This window comes from Rana temporaria, chromosome 3 (assembly GCF_905171775.1).
Source record: "Rana temporaria chromosome 3, aRanTem1.1, whole genome shotgun sequence".
In the NCBI taxonomy this organism is placed as follows: domain Eukaryota; kingdom Metazoa; phylum Chordata; class Amphibia; order Anura; family Ranidae; genus Rana; species Rana temporaria.
The window spans coordinates 494,554,366-494,579,465 of NC_053491.1; the positions used below are offsets into that span (position 1 = coordinate 494,554,366).

General features: G+C 52.3%; 1 protein-coding gene across 1 annotated transcript in view; it reads left to right on the forward strand.

Moving 5' to 3' along the window:
* The window catches only part of LOC120933838 (ribonuclease inhibitor-like), a 30,191-nt gene extending 5,219 nt beyond the window's left edge, over positions 1-24,972 (forward strand). Inside the window, exons 3-6 of the mRNA XM_040347251.1 lie at positions 10,779-10,949; positions 16,595-16,774; positions 17,410-17,486; positions 23,610-24,972. Of these exons, the coding sequence (XP_040203185.1) occupies positions 10,779-10,949; positions 16,595-16,774; positions 17,410-17,452 (394 nt within the window). The 3' untranslated portion in view covers positions 17,453-17,486; positions 23,610-24,972. The remainder of the gene's footprint in view (positions 1-10,778; positions 10,950-16,594; positions 16,775-17,409; positions 17,487-23,609) is intronic.
* The last annotated feature ends 128 nt before the right edge of the window (positions 24,973-25,100 follow it).

Consider the following 25,100-nt stretch of genomic DNA (forward strand, 5'->3'; position numbering starts at 1 on the left):
TTCTGATTGGCCGGTTACACTGGGAGTTCCCATCATAGTCCTTCAGGTCACTCACTGTTATTGGCTTTCATCCCCTCCCCCCTCCACTGACTATCAGAGATCAGACTTTGGCTGGGGTCACATTGGAGGTCACAGCGGCTCACAGCAGGGGGTCCGGTGCGTCTCCATTCACCATTTCAGGTCCGATTTCAGACCACATTTTAAGCTGAATTCAGATCTGAAATTGACCAGAAGACACACAGGACTCCGTATTCTTTTCATTCACTGACCAATCATAGACAGATGGTCCTCCATTAGAATCTGGAAGGACAGAGCGAGCCTCTAGACCAGAAGTGACCCCTAGATGCCAATAAAATCCCCCATCCTTGTAGATATAAAATTGTCACCTCACTGAGCCTCAAAGAGAAGTCCTAGTCATTTCATCTACAAGCCCAGCAGGGGACAAGACCGATACAGTGAGAAGACCCCCAACTGTCTGCTAGACATTGATTTATGTCAGAGATCAGAGGAATCTATTTTATATCTCATAGAAAATATTAGTTGCAGAGAAATGGAAATAATTCCTCCTGATTGTACACATGCTGGGGTACATGTACATATAACATTGTATGTGTAGTGAGGATAGAATCCAGGAGAAACCCCCAGAATGGTTCTATGGGGTCTGATCACACCAGACAAGCAGTGATTGGTCTTGTTGGGATCAGACTGACATGCCGGTGTTAAAAATCCAATTCTCATCCATCTAAGGATGAGCTCTGGCGTGTTCGCCAGGAAGTGTGCACGGCGCTGCGCTAATCACAGCCAGGGAGACATTTCACGATCCCTGCAGCCGAGCATCGGGACAATGTCTCCCTGACTGTGATTAGCACAGCACCGTGCACACTTCCTGGTGGGCTCTGCACGTGTACTATGCGAACACGCCAGAGGTCATCCTTAATCATAACCAATCATGCCACATTTAGCTCTGGTGGTTGTGTGGGGTCCCTGGTAATTGTGTGGGGTCCCTGTGCAGGGTCTCTGGTGGCTGTGTGGGGTGCCTGGTAATTGTGTGGGGTCCCTGTGCAGGGTCTCTGGTGGCTGTGTGGGGTGCCTGGTGGCTGTGCAGGGTCCCTGTGTGGGGTCCCTGGTGGCTGTATGGGGTCCCTGGTGGCTGTGCTGGGTCTCTGGTGGCTGTGCGGAGTTCCTGGTGGTTGTGTGGGCTCCTTGGTAGCGCTGTGGGGTCCCTGGTGGTTGTGCAGGGTCCCTGGTGGCTGTGCGGGGTCCCAGGTGGCTGTGTGGGGTCCTTGGTAGCTCTGTGGGGTCCCTGGTGGTTGTGCAGGGTCCCTGGTGGCTGTGCGGGGTCCCTGGTGGCTGTGTGGTGTCCTTGGTTGCTCTGCGGGGTCCCTGGTGGTTGTGTGGGGTCGCTGTGTGGGGTCTCTGATGTCTGTGTGGGTTCCCTGGTCCCTGTGCTGGGGCCCCTGGTGGCTGTGCAGGGTCCCTAGTGGTTGTGCAGGATCCCTGGTGGCTGTGTGGGGTCCTTGGTGGCTCTCGCGAACACGCCAGAGGTCATCCTTAATCATAACCAATCATGCCACATTTAGCTCTGGGGGTTGTGTGGGGTCTCTGGTGGTTGTGTGGGGTCCCTGGTGATTGTCTGGGGTCCCTCTGCAGGGTCTCTGGTGGCTGTGTGGGGTCTCTGGTGGCTGTGCAGGGTCCCTGTGTGGGGTCCCTGGTGGCTGTATGGGGTCCCTGGTGGCTGTGCTGGGTCTCTGGTGGCTGTGCGGAGTTCCTGGTGGTTGTGTGGGCTCCTTGGTAGCGCTGTGGGGTCTCTGGTGGTTGTGCAGGGTCCTTGGTGGTTGTGCAGGGTCCCTGGTGGCGGTGTGGGGTCCCTGGTGGCTGTGTGGAGTCCTTGGTAGCTCTGTGGGGTCCCTGGTGGTTGTGCAGGATCCCTGGTGGCTGTGTGGGGTCCTTGGTAGCTCTGCGGGGTCCCTGGTGGTTGTGTGGGGTCTCTGATGTCTGTGTGGGTTCCCTGGTCCCTGTGCGGGGTCCCTGGTCCCTGTGCTGGGGCCCCTGGTGGCTGTGCAGGGTCCCTAGTGGTTGTGCAGGATCCCTGGTGGCTGTGTGGGGTCTTTGGTAGCTCTGCGGGGTCCCTGGTGGTTGTGTGGGTTCGCTGTGTGGGGTCTCTGGTGTCTAGTGTTGCTCACGAATATTCGCATTGCGAATATTCGACTCGAATATAGCATATTCGAGAAATCGCGCTATATTTCGAATTTCGCGGTGAATATTCGCAATTCCGAATATTCGCATTTTTTCAATTTGATTTTTAAAACAGATCACATCCTATCGACGTCTAAAAGCATTGCTGGTATGATTAGAGACCCTGGGCCGAGTAGCTAAGCTGAGGCGATCCTATTATGTTGCCAAATTGAAAAAAAAAAAATTGCGATTTTTCGCTATTGCGAATGCGAAAATGATTGCGAATTTTCGATAACTGTGGTAGGAGAACTCTGATTGTCTCTGATGCAAAAGGGGGGGGCTTTGTGTATGTGTATGTTATGAATATTTGTATGTTTGATATTATTATTTTTTGTAAGAAGGAAAAAATTGCGCATACCTTAAAAAAGGGGAGAATACAGCAGCAACTCAAAAATGTTATACAACATAAATTAATACAAGACAGAAAATGGAGTCGCTCTACAAGAATAAAAAATATGTCTAGTGACAAGACATGTGGGCAAATTATAAAATAAGCAAGCGCAAATAACTTGTGAAATACACAGTGAAACAAATATATAAAGAAATATAGTCCCAATAATAGAAAAATAATCTTTCATAAAAATGTCTTTGATATGTGAAGTGAAAAAAAGTCCAAAGCATGCAGCATGAACGTGTTCAATCTTTAAGGTGTTTGACAAACGGCTGTGACAGATGGATAGAGTAAAGAATCACCACCAATGCAAAACACTTTTTATTTTGTATTGTAAAATATCACGAATATTCTGAGCCAATCAGAGTGCTCCTTCCGCATTTGCCGAATATTCGCAATTATTTTGTATTGTAAAATATCAAGAATATTCTGAGCCAATCAGAGTGCTCCTTCTGCATTTGCCGAATATTCGCAATTATTTTGTATTGTAAAATATCAAGAATATTCTGAGCCAATCAGAGTGCTCCTTCTGCATTTGCCGAATATTCGCAATTATTTTGTATTGTAAAATATCAAGAATATTCTGAGCCAATCAGAGTGCTCCTTCCGCATTTGCCGAATATTCGCAATTATTTTGTATTGTAAAATATCACGAATATTCTGAGCCAATCAGAGTGCTCCTACAGCATTTCTCGAAATTGCGCAATAAATATCGCATTCGCATGTTGCGATATTTCGATAAAATATCACGAATATTCTGAGCCAATCAGAGCGCTCCTCCAGCATTTCTCGAAATTGCGCAATAAATATCGCATTCGCATGTTGCGATATTTCGATAAAATATCACGAATATTCTGAGCCAATCAGAGTGCTCCTACCGCAGTTATCAAAAAATCGCAATTATTTTCGCATTCGCAATAGCGAAAAATCGCAATCATTTACTTTCGATAAAATATCACGAATATTCGAATTTAGCGAATATATCTCGAATATTCGAATATATATTCGAGATATATCGCGAAATCGAATATGGCATATTCTGCTCAACACTACTGGTGTCTGTGTGGGTTCCCTGGTCCCTGTGCGGGTCCCTGGTCCCTGGTGGCTGTGCAGGGTCCCTAGTGGTTGTGCAGGGTCCCTGTGTGGGGTCTCTTGTGGCTGTGTGAGGTCCCTGGTGGCTGTACAGGGTCCCTGTTGGTTGTGCAGGGGCCCCTGTGTGGGGTTTCTGGTGGCTGTGCAGGGTCCCTGGTGGCTGTGCAGGGTCCCTGGTGGCTGTGCAGGGTCCCTAGTGGTTGTGCAGGGTCCCTGTGTGATGTCTCTGGTGACTGTGTGGGGTCCCTGGTGGCTGTACGGGGTCCCTGTGTGGGGTCTCTGGTGGCTGTATGGGGTCCATGTTGGTTGTGCAGGGTTCCCTGGTGGCTGTGCAGGGTCCTTGTGCAGTGTCCCTGGTGGTTATGCAGGGTCCCTAGTGGTTGTGCAGGGTCCCTGTGTGGGGTCTCTGGTGGCTGTGTGGGGTCCCTGGTGGCTGTACAGGGTCCCTGCGTGGGGTCCCTGTTGGTTGTGCAGGGTTCCCTGGTGGTTGTTCAGGGTCCCTGTGTGGGGTCTCTGGTGGCTATATAGGGTCCCTGTTGGTTGTGCAGGGTCTTAGTGCGGGGTCTCTGGTGGCTGTGCAGGGTCCCTGTTGGTTGTGCAGGGTCTTAGTGCGGGGTCTCTGGTTTCTGTGTGGGTTTCCTGGTCCCTGTGCAGGGTCTCTGGTTGCTTTACGGGGTCCCTGGTGGCTGTGTGGGTTCCCTGGTCCCTGTGCGGGGTCCCTGGTGGCTGTGCAGGGTCCCTGTGCAGGTTCTTTGGTGGCAGTGTGGGGTCCTTGTGTGGGGTCCCTAATGGCTGTGTGTGGTCCTTGTGCGGGGTCCCTGGTGGCTGTGCGGAGTTCCTGGTGGTTGTGCTGGGCCCCTGTGCGATGGTTGTGCGGGGTCCTTGGTAGCTCTGCAGGGTCCCTGTTGTTTGTGCAGGGTTCCTGGTGGCTGTGCGGGGTCCTTGGTATCTGTGCGGGGTTCCTTGTTAGCTCTGTGGGGTCCCTGGTGGTTGTGTGGGGTCCCTGGTGCCTGTGCGGGGTCCCTGTGTGGGGTCCCTGGTGGCTGTGTGGGTTCCCTGGTAGCTGTGCAGGGTCCCTGGTGGCAGTGCGGGGTTCCTGGTGGCTGTGCAGGGTTCCTGTGCAGGTTCTTTGGTGGCAGTGTTGGGTCCTTGTGTGGGGGTCCCTAGTGGCTGTGCGGGGTCCCTGTGCGGGTCTCTGATGACTGTGCGGGGTCCCTAGTGGCTGTGTTGGGACCCTGGTGGCTGTGTGGGGTCCCTGGTGGTTGTCCGGGGTCTTTGTGCAGAGTCTGGAGGCTGTGTGGCTGTGTGGGGTACCTGGTGGCTGTGCAAGGTCCCTGTGCGGGTCTCTGATGGCTGTGCGGGGTCCTTGGTGGCTGTGCGGGGTCCTTGGTGGCTGTGCGGGGTCCCTGGTCTAGTGATGTTATGTTACTTTTCACTAAATGGGAATAATTCCTCATATTCATCTTATAATATAATATCATGTGTCTGGATTTGTCTCTGCAGGTTGTATGGATGTGGTGTGACTTCCTCCAGCTGTGATGATCTCCGATCCATTCTTATCAATAATCGATCCCTCACCGGACTGGAATTATCAGGGAATAATCTGGAAGACTCTGGAATAAAACTTCTATGTGAGGGGCTCAGAGATCCTGGCTGTACTCTGCAGGAGATGTGGTGAGAATTATCCTATAAATGATATAATATTCTGCAGGATTCTGCTATAAATCTTCTATGTGAGGGATCCAGACATGTCACCTAGATGAAAGTTATACAAAGACAGACTTCTGATTGGCCGGTTACACTGGGAGTTCCCATCATAGTCCTTTTAGGTCACTCACTGTTATTGGCTTTCATCCCCTCCCCCCTCCACTGACTATCAGAGATCAGACTTTGGTTGGGGTGACACTGGAGGTCACAGCAGGGGGTCCGGTGCGTCTCCATTCACAATTTCAGGTCTGATTTCAGACCACATTTTAAGCTGAATTCAGATCTGAAATGGACCAGAAGACACACAGGACTCCATATTCTCTTCATTCAGTGACCAATCATAGACAGATGGTCCTCCATTAGAATCTGGAAGGACAGAGCGAGCCTCTAGACCAGAAGTGACCCCTAGATGCCAATAAAATCCCCCATCCTTGTAGATAAAAAATTGTCACCTCACTGAGCCTCAAAGAGAAGTCCTAGTCATTTCATCTACAAGCCCAGCAGGGGACGAGGCCGATACAGTGAGAAGACCCCCGAACTGTCTGCCAGACATTGATTTATGTCAGAGATCAGAGGAATCTATTTTATCTCTCATAGAAAATATTAGTTGCAGAGAGATGGAAATAATTGCTCCTGATTGTACACATGTTGGGGTACATGTACATATAACATTGTATGTGTAGTGAGGATAGAATCCAGGAGAAACCCCCAGAATGGTTCTATGGAGTCTGATCACACCAGACAAGCAGTGATTGGTCTTGTTGGGATCAGACTGACATGCCGGTGTTAAAAATCCAATTCTCATCCATCAGAACTAAGGATGAGCTCTGGCGTGTTCGCCAGGAAGTGTGCACGGCTCTGCGCTAATCACAGCCAGGGAGACATTTCACGATCCCTGCAGCCGAGCATCGGGACAATGTCTCCCTGACTGTGATTAGCACAGCACCGTGCACACTTCCTGGCGGGCTCTGCACGTGTACTATGCGAACACGCCAGAGCTCATCCTTAATCATAACCAATCATGCCACATTTAGCTCTGGTGGTTGTGTGGGGTCTCTGGTGGTTGTGTGGGGTCCCTGGTGATTGTGTGGGGTCCCTGTGCAGGGTCTCTGGTGGTGGTGGCTGTGTGGGGTCTCTGGTGGCTGTGCAGGGTCCCTGTGTGGGGTCCCTGGTGGCTGTATGGGGTCCCTGGTGGCTGTATGGGGTCCCTGGTGGCTGTGCTGGGTCTCTGGTGGCTGTGCGGAGTTCCTGGTGGTTGTGTGGGTTTCTTGGTAGCGCTGTGGGGTCCCTGGTGGTTGTGCAGGGTCCCTGGTGGTTGTGCAGGGTCCCTGGTGGCTGTGCGGGGTCCCTGGTGGCTGTGTGAGGTCCTTGGTAGCTCTGTGGGGTCCCTGGTGGTTGTGCAGGATCCCTGGTGGCTGTGTGGGGTCCTTGGTAGCTCTGCGGGGTCCCTGGTGGTTGTGTGGGGTCGCTGTGTGGGGTCTCTGATGTCTGTGTGGGTTCCCTGGTCCCTGTGCGGGGTCCCTGGTCCCTGTGCTGGGGCCCCTGGTGGCTGTGCAGGGTCCCTAGTGGTTGTGCAGGATCCCTGGTGGCTGTGTGGGGTCCTTGGTGGCTCTGCGAACACGCCAGAGGTCATCCTTAATCATAACCAATCATGCCACATTTAGCTCTGGGGGTTGTGTGGGGTTTCTGGTGGTTGTGTGGGGTCCCTGGTGATTGTTTGAGGTCCCTGTGCAGGGTCTCTGGTGGCTGTGTGGGGTCTCTGGTGGCTGTGCAGGGTCCCTGTGTGGGGTCCCTGGTGGCTGTATGGGGTCCCTGGTGGCTGTATGGGTCCCTGGTGGCTGTGCTGGGTCTCTGGTGGCTGTACGGAGTTCCTGGTGGTTGTGTGGGCTCCTTGGTAGCGCTGTGGGGTCCCTGGTGGTTGTGCAGGGTCCCTGGTGGCGGTGCAGGGTCCCTGGTGGCTGTGTGGGGTCCATGGTGGCTGTGTGGGGTCCCTGGTGGCTGTGTGGGGTCCCTGGTGGCTGTGTGGGGTCCTTGGTAACTCTGTGGGGTCCCTGGTGGTTGTGCAGGATCCTTGGTGGCTGTGTGGGGTCCTTGGTAGCTCTACAGGGTCCCTGGTGGTTGTGTGGGGTCGCTGTGTGGGGTCTCTGATGTCTGTGTGGGTTCCCTGGTCCCTGTGCGGGGTCCCTGGTCCCTGTGCTGGGGCCCCTGGTGGCTGTGCAGGGTCCCTAGTGGTTGTGCAGGATCCCTGGTGGCTGTGTGGGGTCCTTGGTAGCTCTGCGGGGTCCCTGGTGGTTGTGTGGGGTCGCTGTGTGGGGTCTCTGCTGTCTGTGTGGGTTCCCTGGTCCCTGTGCGGGGTGCCTGGTCCCTGTGCTGGGGCCCCTGATGGCTGTGCAGGGTCCCTAGTGGTTGTGCAGGGTCCCTGTGTGGGGTCTCTTGTGGCTGTGTGAGGTCCCTGGTGGCTGTACAGGGTCGCTGTTGGTTGTGCAGGGGCCCCTGTGTGGGGTTTCTGGTGGCTGTTCAGGGTCCCTGGTGGCTGTGCAGGGTCCCTGGTGGTTGTGCAGGGTCCCTGTGTGATGTCTCTGGTGGCTGTGTGGGGTCCCTGGTGGCTGTATGGGGTCCCTGTTGGTTGTGCAGGGTTCCCTGGTGGCTGTGCAGGGTCCTTGTGCAGTGTCCCCGGTGGTTGTGCAGGGTCCCTAGTGGTTGTTCAGGGTCCCTGGTGGCTGTGTGGGGTCCTTGGTGGCTCTGCGAACACGCCAGAGGTCATCCTTAATCATAACCAATCATGCCACATTTAGCTCTGGGGGTTGTGTGGGGTTTCTGGTGGTTGTGTGGGGTCCCTGGTGATTGTTTGGGGTCCCTGTGCAGGGTCTCTGGTGGCTGTGCAGGGTCCCTGTGTGGGGTCCCTGGTGGCTGTATGGGGTCCCTGGTGGCTGTATGGGTCCCTGGTGGCTGTGCTGGGTCTCTGGTGGCTGTACGGAGTTCCTGGTGGTTGTGTGGGCTCCTTGGTAGCGCTGTGGGGTCCCTGGTGGTTGTGCAGGGTCCCTGGTGGTTGTGCAGGGTCCCTGGTGGCGGTGTGGGGTCCCTGGTGGCTGTGTGGGGTCCCTGGTGGTTGTGCAGGGTCCCTGGTGGCGGTGTGGGGTCCCTGGTGGCTGTGTGGGGTCCCTGGTGGCTATGTGGGGTCCCTGGTGGCGGTGTGGGGTCCCTGGTGGCTGTGTGGGGTCCCTGGTGGCTATGTGGGGTCCCTGGTGGCTGTGTGGGGTCCCTGGTGGCTGTGTGGGGTCCCTGGTGGCTATGTGGGGTCCCTGGTGGCTGTGTGGGGTCCCTAGTGGCTGTGTGGGGTCCTTGGTAGCTCTGTGGGGTCCCTGGTGGTTGTGCAGGATCCTTGGTGGCTGTGTGGGGTCCTTAGTAGCTCTACAGGGTCCCTGGTGGTTGTGTGGGGTCGCTGTGTGGGGTCTCTGATGTCTGTGTGGGTTCCCTGGTCCCTGTGCGGGGTCCCTGGTCCCTGTGCTTGGGCCCCTGGTGGCTGTGCAGGGTCCCTAGTGGTTGTGCAGGATCCCTGGTGGCTGTGTGGGGTCCTTGGTAGCTCTGCGGGGTCCCTGGTGGTTGTGTGGGGTCGCTGTGTGGGGTCTCTGCTGTCTGTGTGGGTTCCCTGGTCCCTGTGCGGGGTGCCTGGTCCCTGTGCTGGGGCCCCTGATGGCTGTGCAGGGTCCCTAGTGGTTGTGCAGGGTCCCTGTGTGGGGTCTCTTGTGGCTGTGTGAGGTCCCTGGTGGCTGTACAGGGTCCCTGTTGGTTGTGCAGGGGCCCCTGTGTGGGGTTTCTGGTGGCTGTTCAGGGTCCCTGGTGGCTGTGCAGGGTCCCTAGTGGTTGTGCAGGGTCCCTGTGTGATGTCTCTGGTGGCTGTGTGGGGTCCCTGGTGGCTGTACGGGGTCCCTGCGTGGGGTCTCTGGTGGCTGTATGGGGTCCCTGTTGGTTGTGCAGGGTTCCCTGGTGGCTGTGCAGGGTCCTTGTGCAGTGTCCCCGGTGGTTGTGCAAGGTCCCTAGTGGTTGTTCAGGGTCCCTGTGTGGGGTCTCTGGTGGCTATACAGGGTCCCTGTTGGTTGTGCAGGGTCTTAGTGCGGGGTCTCTGGTGGCTGTGTGGGGTCTCTGGTTTCTGTGTGGGTTTCCTGGTCCCTGTGCATGGTCTCTGGTTGCTTTACGGGGTCCCTGGTGGCTGTGTGGGTTCCCTGTGCGGGGTCCCTGGTGGCTGTGCAGGGTCCCTGTGGAGGTTCTTTGGTGGCAGTGTGGGGTCCTTGTGCGGGGTCCCTGGTGGCTGTGTGGAGTTCCTGGTGGTTGTGCGGGGACCCTGTGCGATGGTTGTGCGGGGTCCCTGGTGGCTGTGCGGGGTCCTTGGTAGCTCTGTGGGGTCCCTGGTGTTTGTGCAGGGTTCCTGGTGGCTGTGCGGGGTCCTTGGTATCTGTGCGAGGTTCCTTGGTAGCTCTGTGGGGTCCCTGGTGGTTGTGCGGGGTCCCTGTGTGGGTTCCCTGGTGGCTGTGTGGGTTCCCTGGTAGCTGTGCAGGGTCCCTGGTGGCAGTGCGGGGTTCCTGGTGGCTGTGCAGGTTCTTTGGTGGCAGTGTTGGGTCCTTGTGCGGGGGTCCCTAGTGGCTGTGCGGGGTCCCAGGTGTCTGTGCAGGGTCCCTGGTAGCTGTGCGGAGTTCCTGGTGGCTGTGTGGGGTCCTTAGTAGCTCTGTGGGGTCCCTGGTGGTTGTGCAGGGTTCCTGGTAGCACTGAAGGGTCCCTGGTGGTTACAGGGTTCCTTGTGGTTGTGTGGGGTCTCTGGTGGCAGTTGGGGGTCCCTGGTGGTTGTGTGGGGTCCCTGTATGGGGTCTCTGGTGCCTGTGTGGGGTCTCTGGTGGCTATGATGGTTCCCTGGTCCCTGTGTGGGGTCCCTGGTGGCTGTGTGGGGTCTCTGGTGGCTGTAGGGGGTCCCTGATGGTTGTGTGGGGTCCCTGTATGGGGTCTCTGGTGGCTGTGGGTTCCCTGTATGGGTTCCCCGGTCCCTGTGTGGGGTCTCTGGTGGCTGTGTGGGGTCCCTGTGTGGCTGTGTGGGGTCCCTTTGTGGCTGTGTGGGGTACCTGGTGGCTGTGCAGGGTCCCTGTGCGGGTCTCTGGTGCCTGTGTGGGGTCCTTGTGCAGGGTCCCTAGTGGCTGTGTTGGGACCCTGGTATCTGTGTGGGGTCCTTGGTGGCTGTGCGGGGTCCTTGGTGGCTGTGCGGGGTCCCTGGTCTAGTGATGTTATGTTACTTTTCACTAAATGGGAATAATTCCTCCTATTCATCTTATAATATAATATCATGTGTCTGGATTTGTCTCTGCAGGTTGTATAAATGTGGTGTGACTTCCTCCGCCTGTGATGATCTCCGATCCATTCTTATCAATAATCGATCCCTCACCACACTGTATTTATCACGGAATAATCTGGAAGACTCTGGAATAAAACTTCTATGTGAGGGGCTCAGAGATCCTGGCTGTACTCTGCAGAGGCTGTGGTGAGAATTATCCTATAAATGATATAATATTCTGCAGGATTCTGATATAAATCTTCTATGTGAGGGATCCAGACATGTCAGATGAAAGTTATACAAAGACAGACTTCTGATTGGCCAGTTACACTGGGAGTTCCCATCATAGTCCTTCAGGTCACTCACTGTTATTGGCTTTCATCCCCTCCCCCCTCCACTGACTATCAAAGATCAGACTTTGGCTGGGGTCACACTGAAGGTCACAGCGGCTCACAGCAGGGGGTCCGGTGCGTCTCCATTCACCATTTCAGGTCCGATTTCAACACAAATTTTAAGCTGAATTCAGATCTGAAATGGACCAGAAGACACACAGGACTCTGTATTCTCTTCATTCAGTGACCAATCATAGACAGATGGTCTGGAAGGACAGAGCGAGTCTCTAGACCAGAAGTGACCCCTAGATGCCAATAAAATCCCCCCATCCTTGTAGATATAAAATTGTCACCTCACTGAGCCTCAGAGAGAAGTCCTAGTCATTTCATCTACAAGCCCAGCAGGGGACGAGGCCGATACAGTGAGAAGACCCCCAACTGTCTGCCAGACATTGATTTATGTCAGAGATCAGAGGAATCTATTTTATCTCTCCTAGAAAATATTAGTTGCAGAGAGATGGAAATAATTCCTCCTGATTGTACACATGTTGGGGTACATGTACATATAACATTGTATGTGTAGTGAGGATAGAATCCAGGAGAAACCCCCAGAATGGTTCTATGGCTGTGTGGGGTCCCTGGTGGCTGTGCAGGTTCCCTGGTGGCTGTGTGGGGTCCCTGGTAGCTGTGTGGGGTCCCTGGTCACTGTGTGGGGTCCCTGGTGGCTGTACAGGGGCCCTAGTGGTTGTGCAGGGTCCCTATGTGGGGTCTCTTGTGGCTCTGTGAGGTCCCTGGTGTCTGTGTGGGGTCCCTGTGTGTGGTCTCTGGTGGCTGTATGGAGTCCCGGTTTGTTGTGCAGGGGCCCCTGTGTGGGGTGTCTGGCTGTGCAGGGTCCTTGTGCAGGGTCCCTGGCTGCTGTGCAGGGTCCCTAGTGGTTGTACAGGGGCCCCTTGTGTGGGGTCTCTGGTGGCTGTGTGGGGTCTCTGGGTGGGTTTCCTAATGGATGTGTGTGGTTCTTGGTGGCTGTGCGGGATCCCTGGTATCTGTGTGGCTGTGTGGGGTCCCTAGTGGCTGTGTGCGTTCCCTGTTCCCTGTGCAGGGTCCCTGGTGGGTGTGTGGGGTCGCTGGTGGTTGTGTGGGGTCGCTGGTGGTTGTGTGGGGTCCCTGGTGGCTGTGTGGGGTCCTGGGTGGCTGTGTGGGGTCCTGGGTGGCGGTGTGGGGTCCTGGGTGGCTGTGCAGTTTCTTTGGTGGCAGTGTGGGGTCCTTGTGTGGGGTCCCTAGTGGCTGTGTGTGGTTCCTGGTGGCTGTGAAGAGTCCCTGGTGTCTGTGTGGGGTCCTTTGTAGCTCTGTAAGTTCCCTGGTGGCTGTGTGGGGTCCCTGGTGGCTGTGTGGGGTCCCTGGTGTCTGTGTGGGGTCCTTTGTAGCTCTGTAAGTTCCCTGGTGGCTGTGTGGGGTCCCTGGTGTCTGTGTGGGGTCCCTGGTGTCTGTGTGGGGGCTCTGGTGGCTGTGCAGTGTTTCTGGTTGCTATGTGGGTTCCCTGGTCCCTGTGCGGGGTCCGTGGTGGCTGTGCAGGGTCCCTGTGCGGAGCCCTGGTGGCTGTGCAGGTTCCCTGGTGGCTGTGCAGGTTCCCTGGTGGCTGTGCGGGGTCCCTGGTGGCTGTATGGGGTCCCTGTTGGCTGTGTGGGGTCCCTGGTGGCTGTATGGGGTCCCTGTTGGCTGTGCGGGGTCCAGGGTGACTGGGGTCTCTGGTGGCTGTGCAGTGTTTCTGGTTTCTATGTGGGTTCCCTGGTGGCTGTATGGGGTCCCTGGTGGCTGTGCAGGTTCCCTGGTGGCTGTGTGGGGTCCCTGGTAGCTGTGCGGGGTCACTGTGTGGGTTCCCTGGTCACTGTGTGGGGTCCCTGGTGGCTGTGCAGGGTCCCTATGTGGGGTCTCTTGTGGCTCTGTGAGGTCCCTGTTGTCTGTGTGGGGTCCCAGTGTGTGGTCTCTGGTGGCTGTACGGGGTCCCAGTTTGTTGTGCAGGGGCCCCTGTGTGGGGTGTCTGGCTGTGCAGGGTCCTTGTGCAGGGTCCCTGGCGGCTGTGCAGGGTCCCTAGTGGTTTTGCAGGGGCCCCTGTGTGGGGTCTCTGTGGCTGTGCGTGGTCTCTAGGTGAGGTCCCTAGTGAATGTGTGTGGTTCCTGGTGGCTGTGCAGGGTCCCTGGTATCTGTGCGGGGTCCATGGTGGCTGTGTGGGGTCCCTCTGTGGGGTCCCTAGTGGCTGTGTGCGTTCCCTGGTCCCTGTGCAGGGTCCCTGGTGGCTGTGCAGGTTCTTTGGTGGCAGTGTTGGGTCCTTGTGCGGGATCCCTAGTGGCTGTGTGGGGTCCCTGTGCGGGGTCCCTGGTGGCTATGCGGGGTCCCTGGTGGGTGTGTGGGGTCCCTGTGTGGATTCCCTGGTCCCTGTGTGGGTTCCCTCGTCCCTGTGTGGGGTCCCTGGTAGCTCTATGGGGTCCTTGGTGGCTTTGTGGGGTTCCTGGTGGTTGTGCGGGGTTTGGATTAAAGAAGTAAGCACATAGGTGAGTGCAGGGGGGTGGGGACAGGTAGGTGAGTGGAGGCACATAGGTGATTGGAGGGGGAGTGGGGGCAGGTAGGTGAGTGGAGGGGGGTGGGGACAGGTAGGTGAGTGGAGGGGGTGGGGACAGGTAGGTGAGTGGAGGGGGTGGGGGCAGGTAGGTGAGTGGAGGGGGTGGGGGCAGGTAGGTGAGTGGAGGGGGTCGGGGCAGGTAGGTGAGTGGAGGGGGGTGGGGGCAGGTAGGTGAGTGGAGGGGGTGGGGGCAGGTAGGTGAGTGGAGGGGGGTGGGGGCAGGTAGGTGAGTGGAGGGGGGTGGGGACAGGTAGGTGAGTGGAGGGGGTCGGAGCAGGTAGGTGAGTGGGGGGGCAGGTAGGTGAGTGGAGGAGGGTGGGGGCAGGTGGGTGAGTGGAGGGGGGTGGGGGCAGGTAGGTGAGTGGAGGGGGGTGGGGGCAGGTAGGTGAGTGGAGGGGGTGGGGGCAGGTAGGTGAGTGGAGGGGGTGGGGCAGGTAGGTGTGTGGAGGGGTGGGGACAGTTAGGTGAGTGGAAGGGTGGGAGAAGGTAGGTGAGTGGAGGGGGGTGGGGACAGGTAAGGTGAGTGGAGGGGGGAGGGGCAGGTAGGTGAGTGGAGGGGGGGTAGGTGAGTGGAGGGGGCAGGTAGGTGAGTGGAGAGGGGAGGGGTACAAGTAGGTGAGTGGAGGGGGTGGGGGCAGGTAGGTGAGTGGAGGGGGGTGGGGACAGGTAGGTGAGTGGAGAGGGGTGGGGTACAGGTAGGTGAGTGGAGGGGGGAGGGGACAGGCAGGTTAGTGGAGGGGGTGGGGACAGGTAGGTGAGTGGAGGGGGTGGGGGCAGGTAGGTGAGTGGAGGGGGGGTGGGGACAGGTAGGTGAGTGGAAGGGGTGGGGACAGGTAGGTAAGTGGAGGGGGTGGGGGCAGGTAGGTGAGTGGAGAGGGGTGGGGTACAGGTAGGTGAGTGGAGGGGGGAGGGGACAGGTAGGTTAGTGGAGGGGGTGGGGGAAGGTAGGTGAGTGGAGGGGGGTGGGGACAGGTAGGTGAGTGGAGGGGGGTGGGGACAGGTAGGTGAGTGGAGGGGGGGGTGGGGACAGGTAGGTGACACTCTGCATGGGGGAGACACAGATGACAAGTGGGGGGAGGTGTAGAGGAGAGCCCAGGCTGAGGAGGAGGGTGACAATGATGTCGGGTGTCAGTACACAGGGTGATGACTTGGCTGTGTCCACAGATCACTCACCTCTCCTAGGACACGGTGTCTCCACTGACACACATATGAGAGAGAGGAGGGGTATGGGGGCAGGTAGGTGAGTGGAGGGGTATGGGGGCAGGTAGGTGAGTGGAGGGGGTGGGGGCAGGTAGGTGTCTCCTAGGACACGGTGTCTCCACTGACACACATATGAGAGAGAGGAGGGCGGTCAGAGCGTGCGCTCTTCTCTGAGTGGGCGGTTCCCCGATTAGAGCCGCTCTCTCTTTGGCTGACAGGAGAAAGGGGAGGGGTGAGCGGGGGAAATACACAGACAGTCCTCAGCTCTCCTCTCCCCTATCACAGCGCCGCTGCCGAGTTCTCTGGCACATGGAGCAGCGCTGTCACTGTGTGCGGGGGGAGGGTGCAGGGGCTTTTTTTTTCGGGGGGCTTTTATTCCTAGTTGGCCTAGGCCAGAACTCAGCACTGATTGGCCCCATATACAGTATAGGTGTCATGTGCTTGTCACCCCTCTGGGGGGCTCAATGGGCCCGGGGGACTTCCCACAAGATCACCTGTCACAAGTGTGGGGTCCCTTTAAGGGATCTGGTCCCTCCTGATTGGCTGGATATAGAACTCCAAACAAAACAAAAATGCCACCAATAGTGAAGTACGTCCTTCAAAACAATTGTCTCTTTATTTACAATAAATGCACTGACAACCAATAATATGTCAGCATATCCAGCAACCAATTGGGCAGCAGATAATATCACTCACCAGCACCACTTCCTGTTTCAGTTCCAGGCAGGAAATGACATCACCCGACTCTGCCCGAGGGCCGCCTGCCCAATGATTGGTTGATCTGCTGACATATTATCATTGGTTGTCAGTGTGTTTAGCGATCCTCATGGATTTTGCTGCATGGAGACGCATGTGAAGTAGAAATCCCATTATTTCCTATGTGGGCGGTTCCCATCGATGTGCCGCAGTTTAGTGTGAAAGGGAATCTATATGGAGCCAATCACCCCTCCAATGTGTGCGTTACCACGTACGCCGCAATGTACCCGCAACAGTGTAACTCCACACTAAGACTTATCAGGTGGGTGACAACTTACCTCCATTTCACAGGGGAGGTCCAACCAATATTCCATGACATCATCCCTCCAAATGTCCCAACATTTCATTATCTAAGACTCCGCCCACTGATTATTTATTGTATGTGTCTACTTCTGCCCCTCCCTGGAAGAACATTTCATTCTCTAAGACTCCGCCCACTGATTATTCATTGGATGTGTCTACTTCTGCCCCTCCCTGGAAGAACATTTCATTCTCTAAGACTCCGCCCACTGACTGTTCATTGGATGTGTCTACTTCTGCCCCTTCATGAAAAAAACATTTCATTTTCTAAGACTCCGCCCACTGATTATTTATTGTATGTGTCTACTTCTGCCCCTCCCTGGAAGAACATTTCATTCTCTAAGACTCCGCCCACTGCTTATTCATTGGATGTGTCTACTTCTGCCCTTCCCTGGAAAAACATTTCATTCTCTAAGACTCCGCCCACTGATTGTTCATTGGATGTGTCTACTTCTGCCCCTTCCTGGAAGAACATTTCATTTTCTAAGACTCCGCCCACTGATTGTTCATTGGATGTGTCTACTTCTGCCCCTCCCTGGAAAAACATTTCATTCTCTAAGACTCCGCCCACTGATTATTCATTGGATGTGTCCACTTCTGCCCCTCCCTGGAAGAACATTTCACCTCTTTCCTGCTTCTCTCTCCAGGATTGGTGACTGTAAAGGGACATTGCGGAGCTGTGATGATCTTTCCTCCGTTATCTCCACAAACCGAACTCTGACCTCTCTGGAGATAAGATTGGATGATGATGAGAAGATGTCGGAGTCAGAAGTGGGACGTTGTTGTAAGGTCCTCCGGAATGTCGGCTTCTCTGTGAGGAGAGACTGGTAAGATCTGTTCTATTGGAGGAAACACACAGACTAAGTCTTAGAATGTGAATAGTAAAATGTAGAGAAGATTGGGTGGGGATGATGGAAGGGGGACGTTGTTGGGAGGTCTTCTGACACCCGGGCTGCACTGTAATGAAAATGGAACGGGGTGACAATTTCTGTAGATCCCATTGGAGGTCTCTGGAGTTATACAGATAATGAGAGAGATGATTGAGATTTCCTGTGCCAGTCACACATTTCCCAGATGATGGAGAATTTATTCCTCACCCCAAGTTTTATCATTACAGATGGGGGATGGGGAAATCAGATCCACCAATAATAATCTTAGTCAGGTCCTACAATCTTCCACAAGGTTTTACCCCCCCCCCATCCCCCGCTGTCTATCCAATGTGTCAGTATAACTGACCAATCAGATGTAAGCTCTCATCCTGTACACATGACAGCCCAGCACACCCGGCATACAGTCTGCTATCCCAATGGTTGGATGGCCATGAGTGTGTGGCCCCTGCCATGGCGAGGGCCCCTCACTTTTCCATCATTTCTTACAGAGCACAGTATGAGCCCCTCCCCTCTTTTTCATCATCACAGCAACATTTCCTCCTCTAACACTCTCATCTTATTCTTCTATGAAGGGATGGAAGAGGCTGGCAAGTATCTATAGACAGAAGAAGATAAGAAGATGGTGTGTGGGCGCTCCTCCCCCTCTCAGGTAATACACGGCTCTTCCCCCTCTCAGGTAATACAGGGCTCCCCCCTCTCAGGTAATACACAGCTCCACCCCTCTCAGGTAATACAGGGCTCCCTTCCTTCTCAGGTAATACACGGCTCTGCCCCCTCAGGTAATACACGACTCCTCCCCCTCTCAGGTAATACACGACTCCTCCCCCTCTCAGGTAATACACGACCCCCTCTCAGGTAATACACGACTCCTCCCCCTCTCAGTTAATACACGGCTCTTCCCCCTCTCAGGTAATACACGGCTCTTCCCCCTCTCAGGTAATACACGGCTCCTCCCCCTCTCAGGTAATACATGGCTCCTCCCCCTCTCAGGTAATACACGGCTCCTCCCCCTCTCAGGTAATACACGGATCCTGATATGAAGAGAATGTCCAGAATGGAATGATATCAGAGTAAAGTGATATGAACTCTCACATTTTATTTTCTCTTTCTGATACTTAACCGGTTAAGGACCACTGCACGATATGTTGGCAGAATGGCATGGCTGGGCACATGGACATACAGGTATGTCCCCTTTAAGATGCCCAGCCGTGGGTCACGAGCGCATCGTCCGTGGCACACTCGTGACCCGGTCCTGTCCTCTGTGACCACGCCCGCGGGACCCGATTGCCGCCAGTGTCCCGCGATCGGGTCACAGAGAGGAACAACGGGGAGAGGTGAGTGTAAACAAACCTTCCCCATTCTTCCTAATGTGGCTGTCAGTGATTGTCTGTTCCCTGTGTTAGGGAACGATGATCAGTGATGTCATACGCACAACCACGCCCCCCACAGTAAGAACACACCCTTAAACCCTACAGCGCCCCTCCTGGTTAACCCCTTCACTGCCAGTGTAATTTTCACAGTAATTAGTGCATTTTTTTAGCACTTTTCGCTGTGAAAATGACAATGGTCCCAAGTGTGTCAAAATTGTCCAATATGTCCGCCATAATGGTGCAGTCACGAAAAAATTTGCTGATTGGCACCATTAGTAGTAAAAAAACAAAATATTAATAAAAATGCCATAAAACTATCCCCTATTTTGTAAACGCTATAAATTTTGGCAAACCAATCAATAAACGCTAATGCCCCGTACACACCATTACAAAAACGTAATTTTAAATGACCGTGTGTGGGGAAAACATTGTTTTATGTCTTCTGAAAAACGCCCAAAAAAATTCGAGCATGCTTCAATTTTTTGTGTCGCTTTTCAAAACGTCGTTATTTGTGTCACAAAAAATCACCTAGTGTAGTTAAAACGGCATTTGAAACAACGTTTTTAAACCCGCGCATGCTCAGAAGCAAGTTATGAAGCGAGTTTCAATGGAAAAGAGTGCTGAACGTAACCGCGCTTTGCTAGAGCATTTTGAAAAAACGATGGTGTGTAGGCAATGTCGTTTTTGAAAATGAAGTTTCAAAAACGTCGCTTTTTTACTTAAAAAAATGTAGTTTTTTTTCCATCACATAAAGTGATGGTGTGTACGCGGCATTAGGCCTCGTACCCACGATCAGTCCATCCGATGAGAACGGTCCAAAGGACCGTTGTCATTGGTTAACCGATGAAGCTGACTGATGGTCTGTCGCGTCCACACACCATCGGTTAATGAACCGATCGTGTCAGAACTCGGTGACGTAAAACACAACGACGTGCTGAAAAAAACGAAGTATAATGCTTCCAAGCATGCGTCGACTTGATTCTGAGCATGCACAGGTTTTTAAAAGATGGTTTTGCATACTAACGATCGGCTTTGACCTATCGGTCAGCAATCCATCGGATAAATTTTAAAGCAAGTTTGCTTTTATTTAACTGAAGGTTAAATAACCTATGGGGCCCACACATGATCGGTTTTGATCGATGAAAACAGTCCATCAGACCATTGTCCTCTGGCTATCCTATCGTGTGTACGAGGTCTTATTGTGTTTTTTTTTACCAAAAATATAAAGAATACGTATCGGCCTAAACTGAGGAAAAAACGTTTTTTATATATATTTGGGGGATATTTATTGTAGCAAAAAGTAAAAAATATTGCATTTTTTTAAAAAATTTCGCTCTATTTTCGTTTATAGCGCAAAAAATAAAAACCGCATAGGTGATCAAATACCACCAAAAGAAATCTCTATTTGTGGGAAAAAAGGACGGCAATTTTGTTTGGGAGCCACGTCGCACGACCGCGCAATTGTCTGTTAAAGCGACGCAGTGCCGAATCGCAAAAAGGGGCCTGGTCCTTAACCTGCATATTGGTCCGGGTCTTAAGTGGTTAAATATAGAATTCCAGAAATAATAATCTTTGTGTTCTTTTCCTCTTCTAAATGGCGTCATTTCTGCTCAGTATTGTCCACTTCCTGTGTTGCTGTGTGACCAGTGCCCCCTTCACAGTGCTGATCTGATAGGGACACCCACGCATGCGCGCTCCCATCTATTGTACTACAAGCCTGCGGTGACACACTGGCTGCACCGCATGTACAGGGGCCCAGACATCAGAATACCGCTACAGCTCTACCTCCATTGTCATCTGATTGGAAATCCGGGGCTCTGAGCTCCAGCCCCGCATCCTCTCTATGAGTGACATCGGCTCCCGCACTTTCAGAGCTGCATGTGGATTGGCTCCTGGATGACGTTCTGTGACAACGGCACAAGGACCAAAAATGACAACAAACTTTATTCATACAAGAGTGACACTGTCCTGTTGTGTCAAAGTTTACTGACAATACATTTTACTGACTCAATTTTCATTGAGTGAGTAACTATAGCGCTAGCAAATGCGAACCAAATCACCTCAAGGCAAATTTTTATTTTAACAATCACCACCCAGCATTGTGTGTCACCCCCAGGCAGATTCTCTCAACCCCCAGGGCATTGTGTGTGCCACCCCATTCTCAGTTTATTCTGTGTCACCCCCTCTTAGGGAATTAAGTGTCACCCATCCCACGGCAGAGCATTATGTGTCACCCATGCAACTGCACATTATTATGTGTCACCCATCAAACTGCAGAGTATTACGTGTAGTCACTAGTGATGGGCCTTAATCGGTCCACATCAACTTTTGAACATCACAAAAAATTGGACCCTAACGACAAACCCCATTGAAGCCTATAGGACCCGAACTGCAAAAATCAGAAGTCCCCATTTTGATGGCTTATATGCAAGTAATTGGCAATAAAAATGGTATGGGGGCCCAAGTGTAATGGAACTATGTATTCTCCTGGGACATTTATAAGCATCATGCAGTGAGGCATACCAAGGGTTAATTGTAGAGTGACTTTTGGGCACAGATTTAGCCAGGAGATGGGGTGGCAAATGATCCATGTTTGCATGATGTCTGGAGATGTCACAAGTTGTTGGCTATTCAATGTGGGGACACATTCTTTTGAAAGTTGTTAATTGCATAGACTTCTAGACATTTCATTGTCCCTTGTGTAAAGGTTTTATGTATGCTACATACTGTTTGTGTGTGGAATGAACTTATCGGAGACAGAACGTCTGTTGTGGATTGGAAGGAGATCATTGTGTTTGAGTTCTGGTAATGAAGAAATGTTTATAATTAGCTCAAAGAAGGTGATTGAAGCTTCCCCACGGTGTGATGTGTGGGTGGGGACAGTTTGATTGTTCATGTGCCTTGAATACTGTATAAAATCTCAGAGTGAACCATTAAAAATCAGTCTTGTTTGACCCTTCAACATAACCTTGTCTCGTTCCTGAAGGGGAACCCTCTCTCTGGATCTATTGGACGGGGATACCGGCGGTACTTGCATATCGCAGCTTGCCAGGGAAAAGGACTTCTCCAACGGCTGAGACCCTCTCCCTAGCTGGGAAGCCGTTACACCAAGTACTGCCCTGGGGGACATCAATGAAAAACATTTTTAAGAACAATCTTTTTTTTAAAGGAGCAGTGATTTTATTGTTGCTTAAAGTGAAAAAATAATCCTTTAAATATAGTGCTGGGGGGGTCTCATTAGTCTGTCTGTAAAGTAGCACATTTGTACCATATTTAGAACCGGCTGCAGCAAAACTGACATTTATAAAGAAAAAATCTTGACATCTAAATAGTTTTTTCCTGCAATCTTTCTTTATTTTATAAATAACAGCCAGTTTGTATGATGTGGAACAGGATTAGAGTTTTTTTTTGGCAGAGTTTGGATGGAAATAAAAAATTTTTGCACCACTTTGAGCAAGCCTTACTACTCTGTAGCTGGTGGTGTGCTACTGGCAGATGAGCTACAAGGACCTGGGACACCCTGCACTATACCATCATCCAGTGGTGGTGCATCCATAAAGAGCGCATGGGTTCCGCCACCTGTCTATCACCATAGATTCATGCAATGCATGAATCTATCTATGGCCACTGCTTCCACCCCCTATTCAGGTGCCCGACCCCTTTTCGGGTGCCAGGCACGAGAATTACACAGCAGGGTATTTTTGGAAGCACCTGATGAGCCATAGGCTCTAATAGGCACCCAAAAAGTTGAACAGCGGGCGATATGCTGGGCGCTCACAGATCACTCACTGTTGTGTTAGAAAAGTGAATAAATATTCACTTTCCTAACACTGAACCGCCTCTCAGCCAATTAGATGCTTGGGTCTGTTACCTGTCACCTGATTGGCTGAAACAACAGGCGCTGTGATTGTACGCCGCCTATCAGGCATCCAATCATAGCAGAGGATGGGAAGAGAGGATGGGAGAAGATATCGAGGAGCGTGAAGGACATCGCCATGACCCGCTGCCCCACCAAGACAGGTAAGTGCAGGGCGGGGGATGCACAGTGGCAGCAATTGATTTTTTTTCAGATTGTTTGCGCCCCCAAACATTTTGAGCACCAGCCACCACTGCCATTATCCCTGTCAGTGGAAGCTGTTGAGAGCTCATGAGGTATAGTGGGGGCAGACTGAGGTAAGGAGAAGGGACAGATTTGTGCCCCTTTTGTGTGGCTTTTAGGTGCTCTTGCCAACGGGCTGAGTGGTGGGAGGTTAAATGCCTTGTCAAGCATGTGGTACCCAAATGGTTGGAGATCTTTCCATGCTTGATGCACTTGAGACAAAGCTTCAAATTGCAACAGTGCACTCGGATATATATGTCCAAAAAAAGGCCCAGACAGCTGAGCTGTGGGAAGTGGGCCAGGAGATAACAGCGCCACAATGTGATGAAATAGGGGGGCTACTCTCTACTATTCCATGATGACTGCCTTGTTGGGGTTGTGCCTCACCCTTACTTTCCTCCTCTGCTCTATCTCCGCTACACAAAACAGAAAGGGATCCGTTCCCCTCCATCTAGTGGATTGGAGGGCAGTCAGGTGTAAATGGACAGCTAGTTTGTTTACATCAACCTGTCATCAGCCCACTCCACTCAGCGGAGGATCAGTGGACAGATTCCCCTCTGAGCAAAACAGATTCTACTCAGTGTGAAAGCCTTGATCGCAAACGGCAACACAGTGAGCTTAAAATCATCAGCATTATAACACAAATGCACACTCTACCATGGCTGGTGGAACTATGAGCACTGAGCCCTGATTGGAGAAAGTCATTATCACTTTGTCCAATTAGGGCCCTGACAGTGCTAATTGGTGAAGCCTTGCACCTGACCGCTGGCTTCATCCAATTAGGGCCCTAGAATGCACTGCAAAGTGCACAGTGCATTGTGGGGCGCTCAGCGGGTGAACATCCCGCCAAGCTAACTGCAATATCAGGTGTTTGCTGAATGGGCGAGCAGGCCATATTCGGGCCAAACTTTTGCTCGGCTTGAACTGTTCATCCATCTCTGGTGCTGATCAGTCCCAGTTCCTGGATTCTGGCTTCTCCCCTCAATAAATCTGAATCACTTCCTAACAGAAAATAATAAAACCCGTCCTGGCTGTATCAGGGATGGGAATGGGGCCGACCTTCAATATTCTGAATACAATCATCTCCTCAGTCGTCTCTGCTGCTGATATTGGGATCTGCAGATCTTCCTCGGGTCACATGATCCCAATTCTTCTGTGGATGGAAAGTACTGATATGATCGAGTCCCTGTGTAAAAATGGAATGATATACACATCACATTCACATATATATGTATTGATGAAACATTTCATGGACTGTATACAATGTAATATCTCGGTGTAATTGTACAATTATCTCTTGTAGACGGCCAGAGATTTGTCTGGTGATTGTGTCCCGGTGTTGGGTCTGCTGGTCCTCTTCCATGTATAGAGGATGTACTCACCGACACCTTTCTCTGCAATCCTCTAAAGGAAAGTCTTCTACTCTTCATGGATATAATGGTCGCCTCCCATTGTGAATTCCCTCTTCTCCCCTCTGTAGGATTCCGCACTTTCCAATATTATCAATACTTACTATGATGATAATGAGGATCCGACTCATAAGGACTCATTCATGGCGGGAAAAATAAATTTTTTAAAGTTTCTCATCAATAAAAGCTGACTGGAACAATCACTATTACCGCCACAGAGACCGCATCTTTCTCTTACTGCTGTCCTAAAACTCTCCATTCTCCTCTTTATCCTCCATAATCCACTCCATCCTTCATAATCCTCTCCATCCCCCATACTACTCTCCATCCTTCATACTACTCTCCATCCCCCATACTACTCTCCATCCTTCATACTACTCTCCGTCCTTCATACTACTCGCTCCTCTCCATCCTATGCTACATCCCCCATACTACTCTACATAGTGCCAGGGAGGTCTCCTTAGTACGCCTGTAAAGTGGCACATTTGTACCCTGTATAGAACCTGCTGTAGCAAAGCATTTATAAAAAAAAATTTAAATAATTTCCCTGCAAGCTTTCTTAAGTAAACAACAGCCAGTTTGTATGACGAGGCCACAATATAGTGCACTGGCAACAGGATTAGAGATTTTTGGATAAGTTCTGGTCTCTTACTCTCCATCCTCTAAACTACCCTCCATCCTCCACACTACTCTCCATCCTTCATACTACTCGCCATCCTCTCCCTGTACTCTCTTTTTCCTGCACTCTAGCTGCCCTTTCTCCTCTCCCTGTGCTCTCTATTCTCTCCTCTCCCTTCATTGCATTTTCTCTTTTTCCAGCACTCCCTCCTCTCCTTGGATGTAATAAAGTGTTTTGGCTCTATCCAACATATACAGCATTACCGGCGCCCAGTGCCTCTCTGCTTGCTGCATCTCTCTGCAATCGCTTTCTCCATGTTGCTGACATTATCTCATTGTGCCGAGTCTGTCCAGCCGCTTTACCTTTCACTGCCTACTTGCTGCTATTTTTATTACCATTATTTATCTATAGGTTGTTCTGATTACATTTTATGTCTGGTATATTGTATATGAGGATCATGTATTATTCCCCGGAGGTTTTCATGTCATGAATCATTACCCAAAGGGACTTGATTATCCAAATTGATTATTGGGCTACGAATATTGTTACCTAGTTATTGGAAGGTGTTATTCTCTATAGATTTACCCCACTGAGGTTTTTTACTCATCAATAAAGTTTTGTATATTGTTTTAACCTTATTCTGCGATTCTCTGATTATTATCAACTTTTCAGCTTGTTCTCCACAGCTGATACCATCTCCCTTCCCCCTTCTCACCACTCCCTTACCCCTCTCTCCTCTCACTTCCCCTCTCTCCCTCTCATCTCT